General features: G+C 33.2%; 1 protein-coding gene across 1 annotated transcript in view; it reads right to left on the reverse strand.

Annotated features, from left to right (window-relative positions):
* The window catches only part of Wdr59 (WD repeat domain 59), a 216957-nt gene that overhangs the window by 521 nt on the left and 203856 nt on the right, over positions 1 to 12580 (reverse strand). The window contains exon 7 of the mRNA XM_075295795.1: positions 25 to 1047. Within this exon, the coding sequence (XP_075151910.1) occupies positions 25 to 1047 (1023 nt within the window). The remainder of the gene's footprint in view (positions 1 to 24; positions 1048 to 12580) is intronic.

The raw sequence follows: 12580 nt of genomic DNA on the forward strand, positions 1-12580 counted from the left end.
TTATATACTGAAAACTCTACTTACTAAAGATCGCATAGTTAACAAGTGCCAACCATACAAAATTTCCGCATATAAACATTTAAGATGATCAAAAAGTGGCATTCTGCAACGACGTATTAGGGAAGTAGTACATAGTTCGTTGTTCGCCAATTTTCCTTCCATACAATCTAGTGAATCAGACCAGGAATTGCTGCGTAAGTGTATGGAACTAGAACCTGATTTAGTGGAAGCGTGTGTATCAATTGGCAAGACGGTGTGATATGGAGAGGAGTTTGGTGTAAGTATTGGTAGTTTACAATGGTTATGTATGTTTCCACCTATACAGGAGATTCCTGGTAGATTATTCCCAAGAGGATGAAATAAACAAGCCAGAATTACAGATGTTTGTAAGTCACCTGATGTTGCGAAATGCATAATGAGTGAATCCAGAAGGGCCTTTTTGAAGGGATCCTCGCTAAAGAACATTTTGCTTATCTTTGTTTCATTAAAAGGTACATTTGGTGTGGCAATCAATTCAATCATAGTCCAAATGGGCAAAAGGTCATACCGTTCTTGATTCTCACATAAGGATCGATTTTTGCGACAGGTTGCGGCTATGTCTCGTTTATCCAACGAGTATTCTTTAGCCATAACACGATTAATAAAAAGCAATTTGTTGCATTCGTATATATTAACAATTGCCGTGGAATGGTTAACTTTTTGAGTAGAGCGATTTTTTGAATGTTTTGCGTTCATGCGTTCGTGTAGATAAAACGACGCATTTGAATCTCGGTGTGTATAGAGAACAGGTTGTGGACCCATAACGTTGCCCAATAGTCCTCCCCCATTAATAGCTGATAATGTCCTAGGTGTAATATACTGATTGCGTAGCGTTAATCGTTTGGTGTTTAAGATTTGAGTAAAACTGCACAATATTCCAACAGCATTGAATGTAGCAGCTGATGTCCTGGGGAAAGGAATACAAGCATCGTGTAACGCTCCACTTAAAGCTCCCTCTAATCGTGGAGATTGCAGTCGTAGTTGCGATTTGTCAGATCCTCCGCCGGACTGAAAGTATATTGTTAATTTTATATTATTTTATTGTAATACACGTAAATTAATTTCAATTAAAGAGTCGTAGGATTCGTGTTTCTAATCACCTCCCAATAAACACAAGATGAGCGTTTTTCAAATGCAACACATTTTCAGTTTGAGGGTAAATATCATTTTCAACATAAATTCAACTTAACTTGAAACAGGTCATCTTCAATACATTTTCAAATTGTTTTCGAATTACTTCCAAATCGCCGAAATGTTGACGAAATCTTTGAAAATGTGTTGAAAATAATTGGAGAAAATGTTGACTAAACACTACCCTGAAATGCAACGAAAAAAACACATCCCAGCAAAAACTCTCATTACCCGGTAATCTTGTATGTAAGCCTATTTAAAAATTAATAACCACTTCCCAGCAAAAAGAACGTCGCCAAAGAAGTAATGAAAATGTTCTTTTTGGATCCGGATGTGGTGCAAAATTGACGCAGAAGCGATGATTTTAACATGGGCTTGTCATAGGACGGAAGTCCTCAATTTCAACAGCCGTTGCACTGCAATTGCATCACTTCTTTAGGTGTGATCCGAATTCAATTCTTTGGATGTAAATTAAAAAATTCTGTGATATTTTGTCAAATAAATAATTTTTATAATTTGTTATAATTTTCAATGGATTCTAACGCTTGTAGAAAACGTTTGACCTCAAATATTTTCAAAAATTCGCAATTTTTTCAGACTGGATTTAGCATTTTTTTTGAAAAAAATTAACTGATTTGTACCATTTTATGAATTCTGTTTGCAACCTATTTGAAACAAAAAAAGTTAAAATTACCCATTAAAAGTATGGAAAATCCAAGTTATAAAAAATTAAATTAAAAGAACTTCCTGAGTAGTTCAAATAAAGAACATCATTGGGAGTGCATCTTCTGGAAGTGCTTTTAAAGTTGTGCCTTTGGAAGAACTTCCAATTTTTTTGCTGGGTTATTAATTGGCATCGCTCCGGATTACATTTACATGCGCACGTCCTAGGAGGAAAGTACTTCTCCCCAGGCATACTTTCGGCCATGAAATAAGTAGTGCTTTTAGATCATATAATTATTCGTAGATACACCAAAGTTTGCAAAATAGCCACTTATTGTCTCAGGCAACCAAATCTCGAAAATATTGGTTTCTATCGCCGATTACAATGGACCAAATATGGCGAGTAATGCTGTAATAGGAGCACTACTTGAATAGAAACGAATATTGTACAAATAAACAAAAATCTACTAAATCATCTAAATAAGATTACACGCAAATTATATTCACACATAAAGGCCGGTACTCTGTTCGGTTTTCGCGTTGAAACTCCATACAAAACCAAAACATGCGAAAAACTAGCGAAATTTTTTCCATTTGTGGTACTTTGTTTTTTTTTCGAGTTGAAAAACTGACGTAACTCGCGTAGTCAGTATTTTCATAACATGGCGCCATTTGCAATGTGAATTAAGAAATAATTTATTTATTAAACTGATTTTTGTGAATTTATAACACAAAAGTGGATCTGATTATTATTTAAAAATGTAATCTGATGATTGATAAAACAAAGTATAACATGGAGTTGTATTTCCATAATAAACTAGCAACAATATCTAGCCGCTCCCTACTATATGGTAGAATATAAATAATGTACATATATAACATGAAATTTAAACACAAATGTTAACAAAATAAAAGCTTTATTTGGTGAATTATATTTTACAATCGTTTCATTAGTACTGGGCATCGGGATAATAAACACAAAACATAATTTAAACAAAAGGAGACACAGCAATTGATGTTCCAAAACAAGCATTAGCACTTCAACCAACATGTATAGTACCGAGGTAGCAATGAATGGAATCACAAGAATTAATTGCTATGTTCCAAAAAATAAAATTCAGCACTGTAAACTTTATTTTTATAATTCCAAAGATATTTGTAAAATAACTTCGCCTGCTTCTTCTTTTTCAAATTATTTATTTTGTATGCGTGTGTGTGTGTAAATCGAGTCACTAGTTGCCTATGTATATGTAATCATTTCGTGACATTTTGCGATGTTGTCAATACATTTCGATGAAATAAACTCGAAAAAGTTCCAAAATGGATGTTTTTTTCCTTCAAAATTCGAATCTAAAATTGCGGCAGAGGGCTTAGCCGAGACACAAACCAGTACCTTCAAGCAATTTTAAATTCGAATTTAATTTTTTAAATTCGAATTCAATTTTTTAAATCTACAAATGTATAATTTTTTTGGAAACGCTAAGAATTTTTAGATTGAATTTGATAGAATTCGTTAAAGACGGTCGTACGTATCCTTAATTCGAACAAATTTCATCACAAAAATAACTTAGAAACCGGCAAAATTAAACTTTTGTTTAACAAAACGAAACTACCACCATTGGATATGTTAGGTCTTAGTGCGTACTATTCAAATTCGAAATAATTTCATTAGAAAAGTATTTCAGAAAGCGGAAAATTGAAAAATATTTTCCGAGTGAATTTAAATCAACGGGCCCACTGTGCGAAAACCGTTCTGGGTTCCAAAACGAAACTAACACCATTGGATAAGTCTTAGTGCGTACTATTTAAATTCAAAATAATTTCATTAGAAAAGTATTTCAGAAAGCGGAAGATTGAAAAATATTTTCCGACTGAATTTACATCAACGGGTACACTGTGCAAAAACCGTCCGGGGTTCCAAAACGAAACTACCACCATTGGATAGGTCTTAGTGCGTACTATTCAAATTCGAAATAATTTCATTAGAAAAGTATTTCAGAAAGCGGAAAAGCGTACTATTCAAATTTGAATAGTACACACTAAGACCTATCCAATGGTGGTAGTTTCGTTTTGGAATCCCGAACGGTTTTCGCACAATGGTCCCTTTTTTGTTAAACACAATTTTAATTTTGCCGGTTTCTAAGTTATTTTTGTGATGAAATTTGTTCGAATTAAGGATACTTACGACCGTCTTTAACGAATTCTATCAAATTCCATTTAAAAACTCTTAGCATTTCCAAAAAAAAAAGATAAATTTGTAAAATTAAAATCGAATTTAAAAAATTAAATGCGAATTTAAAATGGCTTTGAAGGTGCTGGTTTGTGCCTCGGCTAAGGCCTCTGCCGCAATTTTAAATTCGAATTTATCTTCACCCACATGTCGTTTAAGGGAGTTGGATTCGTGAATTACGTTATAATATATCTAATAGTCAATTCACATTAGGTTCGAAATCCAATAAAAGTGGATTTTAAGTCCCTTTTTTATAAGGCAAATGGCATTTGAAATCTAGTTTAAGTGCATTTTGGAAGTGTAATGTGAATGAGGTATAAGAAAGTATTTATTTAAAACATAATATGATAACGACATTAATTTAAAGCACAATTATTATGAAATATTTGTGATAAAAAATTCTTAACGGAAAAATGTTCAGAATTACCGTTACATTACCTATTCTTTTTTGTTTTTTTGTTTTTTTTTTAAGTAGATACTCAATATGTGAATAATTATATCTAATGGTACCAAAATTTATTCTAAAGGGTGATTCTTTTGAGGTTAGGATTTTCATGCATTAGTATTTGACAGATCACGTGGGATTTCAGACATGGTGTCAAAGAGAAAGATGCTCAGTATGCTTTGACATTTCATCCTGAATAGACTTACTAACGAGCAACGCTTGCAAATCATTGAATTTTATTACCAAAATCAGTGGCAGAAAATCCGCTTTTTTATCGACAAATTTTGTTCAGCGATGAGGCTCATTTCTGGTTGAATGGCTACGTAAATAAGCAAAATTGCCGCATTTGGAGTGAAGAGCAACCAGAAGCCGTTCAAGAACTGCCCATGCATCCCGAAAAATGCACTGTTTGGTGTGGTTTGTACGCTGGTGGAATCATTGGACCGTATTTTTTCAAAGATGCTGTTGGACGCAACGTTACGGTGAATGGCGATCGCTATCGTTCGATGCTAACAAACTTTTTGTTGCCAAAAATGGAAGAACTGAACTTGGTTGACATGTGGTTTCAACAAGATGGCGCTACATGCCACACAGCTCGCGATTCTATGGCCATTTTGAGGGAAAACTTCGGAGAACAATTCATCTCAAGAAATGGACCGGTAAGTTGGCCACCAAGATCATGCGATTTGACGCCTTTAGACTATTTTTTGTGGGGCTACGTCAAGTCTAAAGTCTACAGAAATAAGCCAGCAACTATTCCAGCTTTGGAAGACAACATTTCCGAAGAAATTCGGGCTATTCCGGCCGAAATGCTCGAAAAAGTTGCTCAAAATTGGACTTTCCGAATGGACCACCTAAGACGCAGCCGCGGTCAACATTTAAATGAAATTATCTTCAAAAAGTAAATGTCATGGACCAATCTAACGTTTCAAATAAAGAACCGATGAGATTTTGCAAATTTTATGCGTTTTTTAAAAAAAAAAAGTTATCAAGCTCTTAACAAATCACCCTTTATTTTATTAAGTCATTAACAGCCAACTGCATAAACATTTGAGAATACCAATTCGAAAATTATCGAGTAGTATTTATTTTTGTCATTACAAGTTAGTCATTATAACTCACCGCAATGTAATGCAATGTGTAATGACATCTGTACTCCTGGTAATGCCAATTGTAATGAGATGTGGTTACCTAGTTTTTGCTGGGATGGTTTTCAATACTTCTTTGTGCAACGAAGTTGGTAGAATGAATAAAAATATGTGGAGATTTTTTCATAATTAATTGAAATTACTCAAACTAACATAATTAGTAATAATTGGTAATTGAAAATAAAACAGGAAATGAAAACATTAAGGAAGTCACTAAGCTCGAATCTCTTTTCAGAAAAATAAAATCTTTGGATGCTACATTCTTGGAAACATTAAGAGGCTGACCGATGAAAAATGATAGTGGCTTATCAAAAAGAAAAAGTTTTCATAAAACAAAATGCAACCAATTAAACTTGGTATTTATGTTTTCCATATCAACAATATTGCTGGAAATTTATTCTAACTATCAGGCCAGCACGTTCCTTAATAGTAATTATTTAAATTACGCGAATATTAATGACTTTTATTGGCAAAAAAAAAATTTATAACAATTTTGTGACATCAACTTTCTTGAGGAAATCGAATTTTGTGATTTTCAATACATTTTGTGCCACGAAGTACGTCCAAAAAGATTACTACACGCAAAGAAAAAAAAAAAACGTTTGGAAAACGTGTACCGAAAACGTTTTTCTTTTGTTAGAGTTTTTTGAATTGCTTCGAAAATTGTAAACTTTTATCACCAAAAAAATTCGTTTGTTACAAAATTTTTATTTTTTCAATAAAAAAAAGTTATTTTTGAAATAACAACACAGTCCATTTCGTTTATATCAAACACTGTTCTTTTCTGACTTTAGGTCTTTAATAAGACACATTTTACAGTTCAAAATTTAATATACTACAATGTAATGTTGAACATTTTTTCGGAATATTCCGAATATATCTGGAATATATGTAAAAAAAAAAAACAAAAGAAAAAAACTTTGGCCGAAGCAGGGATCGAACCCACGACCCTTGGCATGAGAGTCGGACGTAGCTACCACTGCTCCACGGTGCCAAACTAAATGTTTGTTTCTGTTAAATAAACTTTGTTTATTCGGTTCGTGGGCGCCGCAAGCTATGCTATATAAATATAACTTATATGGATATTTATCTATTGATGACCATGACAGGTACATAGCTCAGTGGTTAGTGTGTTGGCTTACAATGTGCATGGTCCGCGGTTCGATTCTCCGTCCAGGCGAAAGGTAAAAAAAAATTTAAAAATTTATAAAATCGTATAATTTCTTCCACATTGTTGGTATTACAGGAAAAGGTGTTAAGAACTAAAAATCCTCGTGGATGTGAGAAAGATGTGAGGGACAATGCAAGTAGCAAGAAAATAATGTTTTTTTTTTTTTTTTGATCTAGTCTTTATGAAATTGTTCTTACATCCTGGAAAAGAATAAACGTTTATCGCAAAAAGTATATACTTTTCTTCCAAATACACTTCCTTACAGCGAAAAGCAAATGAGAAACGAACTTTGTTTGTCTAAAATTTCGTTTGGGAGGAAAGAATTATTTTTTTGCGTGTATAATTGGTAAGTCAAAATAAAAAAATGAAATGAAAACTTAATGCAAATCACTAAACTCAATTGTTTTGTAGAAAATCTTTGGATGCTATATTCTTGGAAGATGCAGACCGATAAAAAATGACAAAGGAAACAACAAAGAAAATTTTCCAGAAAACTTTCATAGTGCAATTAAAACAAAGTGCAACAATTCCATATCAAGAACTTCTGGATGAAAATGTGCATTACATCAATTCACAACCTGTCAGTTTAATTTGTTATTTTGTGAATTCCTATTGTTGGAAAACTATTATTAACATATTTATTAATAATTAATTAATTAGTTAACAGTTATGTGACGCCAAAATTATGGAGGAAATCGAATTATGCATGTAAAAGTGTTTAAAAGTAATGTTTAAGATATAGTTTTATTTATTATTTATTAATACGTTTAGTAAGATAATTATGTTTTGATTGGTATTACATTGTATGACAGCTTTCGCTTATTTTTAATATTATATTTTTTGTCGAAAAGAAATGAATAAATTATACAAAATCCCTTGAAATTTGATATTGACTTTCAGTTAGAACTGGGATTGACTTCAATACAAATGGTGGTTAGAAAATATAGGCATATACGTTAATTTTTAATTTGTCTCACATCGAAAACTGTTTGAGAACTTATTGATTAGCGATGCATTTCAATTTGAGGATTACAGTTGAGAAAATATTACTGATGTGTTGAATTTTACTGTTGAGGGTAATGTCCGCGATTATCTCAACAATTTCTCAACTTGAATATTACCATAATCCTTTGAAAAAATGTTTGAAAAATTATTGAATTTTTTTTCAAACGTTTGTGTTTATTATATTATGTTAAGTATAGTAGCTGCCCGTTATTTCAAGCTGGCCCAGACTTTTCAGTCTATTGTGATACCATAATGGTGAACTTCTCTCTTATCATTGAGTGCTGCCCATATCCATGTTTGTCTCAATCTTAGGTTAGGTTAGGTATAGTGGCAGCCCGATATTTCAAGCTCACTTTGACTATTCAGTCCATTATGATATCACATTGATGAACTACTCTCTTATCATTGAGTGCTGCCCGATTATATGTTTAGCTCAATGAGAAGGGACCTACTTTTTATAGCCGAGTCCAAACGGCGTTCGACGAAACCACTTAGAGAAGTTTTGAAACACTCAGATAAGTCACCAGCATTAATGAGAGGGGATAATCCACTGAAAAGACTTTTTGGTGTTTGGTCGACACTGGGGTTAAACCCACGACCCTATGTATGCAATACACGCAAAGAAAAAAAACGTTTGGAAAACGTGTACCGAAAACATTTTTTTTATTAGAGTTTTTTGAATTGCTTCGAAAACTTTAAACTTTTATCACCAAAAAAATTCGTTTGTTACAAAATTTTTAGTTTTTCAATAAAAAAAGTTATTTTTGAAACAACAACACAGTCCATTTCGTTTATATCAAACACTGTTCTTTTCTGACTTTAGGTCTTTAAGAAGACACGTTTTACAGTTCAAAATTTAATATACTACAATGTAATGTTGAACATTTTTTCAGAATCTTCCGAACATATCTGGAATATATGTAAAAAAAAAAAAAAAAAACTTTGGTCGAAGCAAGGATCGAACCCACGACCCTTGGCATGCAAGTCGGACGTAGCAACCACTGCTCCACGGTACCAAACTAAATGTTTGTTTCTGTTAAATAAACATTGTTTATTCGGTTCGTGGGCGCCGCAAGCTATGCTATATAAATATAACTTATATGGATATTTATCTATTGATGACCGCAACAGGTACATAGCTCAGTGGTTAGTGTGTTGGCGTACAAAGTGCATGGTCCGCGGTTCGATTCTCCGTCCAGGCGAAAGGTAAAAAAAATTTTTTATATTTATAAAATCGTATAATTTCTTCTACATTGTTGGTATTACAGGAAAAGGTGTTAAGAACTAAAAATCCTCGTGGATGTGAGAAAGATGTGAGGGACAATGCAAGTAGCAAGAAAATAATGTTTTTTTTTTTTTTGATCTAGTCTTTATGAAATTGTTCTTACATCCTGGAAAAGAATAAACGTTTATCGCAAAAAGTATATACTTTTCTTCCAAATACACTTCCTTACAGCGAAAAGCAAATGAGAAACGAACTTTGTTTGTCTAAAATTTCGTTTGGGAGGAAAGAATTATTTTTTTGCGTGTATAATTGGTAAGTCAAAATAAAAAAATGAAATGAAAACTTAATGCAAATCACTAAACTCAATTGTTTTGTAGAAAATCTTTGGATGCTATATTCTTGGAAGATGCAGACCGATAAAAAATGACAAAGGAAACAACAAAGAAAATTTTCCAGAAAACTTTCATAGTGCAATTAAAACAAAGTGCAACAATTCCATATCAAGAACTTCTGGATGAAAATGTGCATTACATCAATTCACAACCTGTCAGTTTAATTTGTTATTTTGTGAATTCCTATTGTTGGAAAACTATTATTAACATATTTATTAATAATTAATTAATTAGTTAACAGTTATGTGACGCCAAAATTATGGAGGAAATCGAATTATGCATGTAAAAGTGTTTAAAAGTAATGTTTAAGATATAGTTTTATTTATTATTTATTAATACGTTTAGTAAGATAATTATGTTTTGATTGGTATTACATTGTATGACAGCTTTCGCTTATTTTTAATATTATATTTTTTGTCGAAAAGAAATGAATAAATTATACAAAATCCCTTGAAATTTGATATTGACTTTCAGTTAGAACTGGGATTGACTTCAATACAAATGGTGGTTAGAAAATATAGGCATATACGTTAATTTTTAATTTGTCTCACATCGAAAACTGTTTGAGAACTTATTGATTAGCGATGCATTTCAATTTGAGGATTACAGTTGAGAAAATATTACTGATGTGTTGAATTTTACTGTTGAGGGTAATGTCCGCGATTATCTCAACAATTTCTCAACTTGAATATTACCATAATCCTTTGAAAAAATGTTTGAAAAATTATTGAATTTTTTTTCAAACGTTTGTGTTTATTATATTATGTTAAGTATAGTAGCTGCCCGTTATTTCAAGCTGGCCCAGACTTTTCAGTCTATTGTGATACCATAATGGTGAACTTCTCTCTTATCATTGAGTGCTGCCCATATCCATGTTTGTCTCAATCTTAGGTTAGGTTAGGTATAGTGGCAGCCCGATATTTCAAGCTCACTTTGACTATTCAGTCCATTATGATATCACATTGATGAACTACTCTCTTATCATTGAGTGCTGCCCGATTATATGTTTAGCTCAATGAGAAGGGACCTACTTTTTATAGCCGAGTCCAAACGGCGTTCGACGAAACCACTTAGAGAAGTTTTGAAACACTCAGATAAGTCACCAGCATTAATGAGAGGGGATAATCCACTGAAAAGACTTTTTGGTGTTTGGTCGACACTGGGGTTAAACCCACGACCCTATGTATGCAATACACGCAAAGAAAAAAAACGTTTGGAAAACGTGTACCGAAAACATTTTTTTTATTAGAGTTTTTTGAATTGCTTCGAAAACTTTAAACTTTTATCACCAAAAAAATTCGTTTGTTACAAAATTTTTAGTTTTTCAATAAAAAAAGTTATTTTTGAAACAACAACACAGTCCATTTCGTTTATATCAAACACTGTTCTTTTCTGACTTTAGGTCTTTAAGAAGACACGTTTTACAGTTCAAAATTTAATATACTACAATGTAATGTTGAACATTTTTTCAGAATCTTCCGAACATATCTGGAATATATGTAAAAAAAAAAAAAAAAAAAACTTTGGTCGAAGCAAGGATCGAACCCACGACCCTTGGCATGCAAGTCGGACGTAGCAACCACTGCTCCACGGTACCAAACTAAATGTTTGTTTCTGTTAAATAAACATTGTTTATTCGGTTCGTGGGCGCCGCAAGCTATGCTATATAAATATAACTTATATGGATATTTATCTATTGATGACCGCAACAGGTACATAGCTCAGTGGTTAGTGTGTTGGCTTACAAAGTGCATGGTCCGCGGTTCGATTCTCCGTCCAGGCGAAAGGTAAAAAAAATTTTTTATATTTATAAAATCGTATAATTTCTTCTACATTGTTGGTATTACAGGAAAAGGTGTTAAGAACTAAAAAACCTCGTGGATGTGAGAAAGATGTGAGGGACAATGCAATTAATAAGCAAGAAAACAATGTTTTTTTTCTTGAGTTTGTCTTTATGAAATTGTTTTTACATCCTGGAAAAGAATAAACGTTTATCACAAAAAGTATATACTTTTCTTCCAAATACACTTCCTTACAGCGAAAAGCAAATGAGAAACGAACTTTGTTTGTCTAAAATTTCGTTTGGGAGGAAAGAATTATTTTTTTGCGTGTACGGGCAAGCTACCGATTCCACTGCGGCGTCTCAATCTTATGGGCACCGCCTTTAAGAACCGAGTTTCACATAACGTAGAACAACTTAGAGAAGCTTTGAAACACTTAGAAATGACACCCATCCCATCGCGGCGGGTTCTCTCTACCGGATTGACCTGATGGGCACAGCTCATCGGCCAGCAGCTGCCACATCAGTGTACGTAAAGATTTTAAATCAAGGCGTTATTTAATCATTTCTATATATTATCAAGTAATCCGCTACGACGAAGAGTTTCAAAGGGAAATGTTATATGTGATTCATAGTGTTGGGTATTTAAGATTCGGGCCGGCCGAAATTACTGTTGTCTTTCGAATCATCAGCTATCACTTGAGCAGTAAATGTAAAAAATTAACGCAAATGTCTTATTTTATTTCAAATTCACGTTTTTCTGCGAAATGCATTTTTACAAATTATAACTCAAGTCTATACTCTCTCCCAACATTTCAAAGTTCGACTTTATCCCTATCACTACCATAGACTCTTTAGTGACACTATAACAATCCCCAATTCGGATGCGAAATATACCTATACCATGTCCATGGCGATATCCAAATTCCCAGTATTGAAAGGCACTACAAAAGAAGCAACGATTGTTATCGCAGAGCTTAAGTTTGTTTGCCAAAACCGAAAGTAATATGCCAGTAAATAAGAGTTTCAGAGGTTCCAACAGATTTAGGAATTTCAAAGACTGCAGACAATGACTACTCAATGGCGTATATGCAAATTTAACAAGTGATAAAATATGGACAACTATTTTCGAAAAATATGACTGTTTTTACTTGTCCCGATAAATCCCGGAATGTAAGGAGCAATGTCCCGGATTTCCGCAACCATCATCCGGCAACCCTAGGTGCATCCCGGGCAGTTTCTCCGTTTGCTATTGGTCAGAGCCGAGATAGAGGAAAACACCGGACCATCCATCGTTCGGTGAGGAGTAACCGGAACTGTTCCGACCTAATATCGCTACGTGAGCTACGGA

The sequence above is a fragment of the Haematobia irritans genome, chromosome 2, assembly GCF_050003625.1.
Source record: "Haematobia irritans isolate KBUSLIRL chromosome 2, ASM5000362v1, whole genome shotgun sequence".
NCBI classification, from domain to species: domain Eukaryota; kingdom Metazoa; phylum Arthropoda; class Insecta; order Diptera; family Muscidae; genus Haematobia; species Haematobia irritans.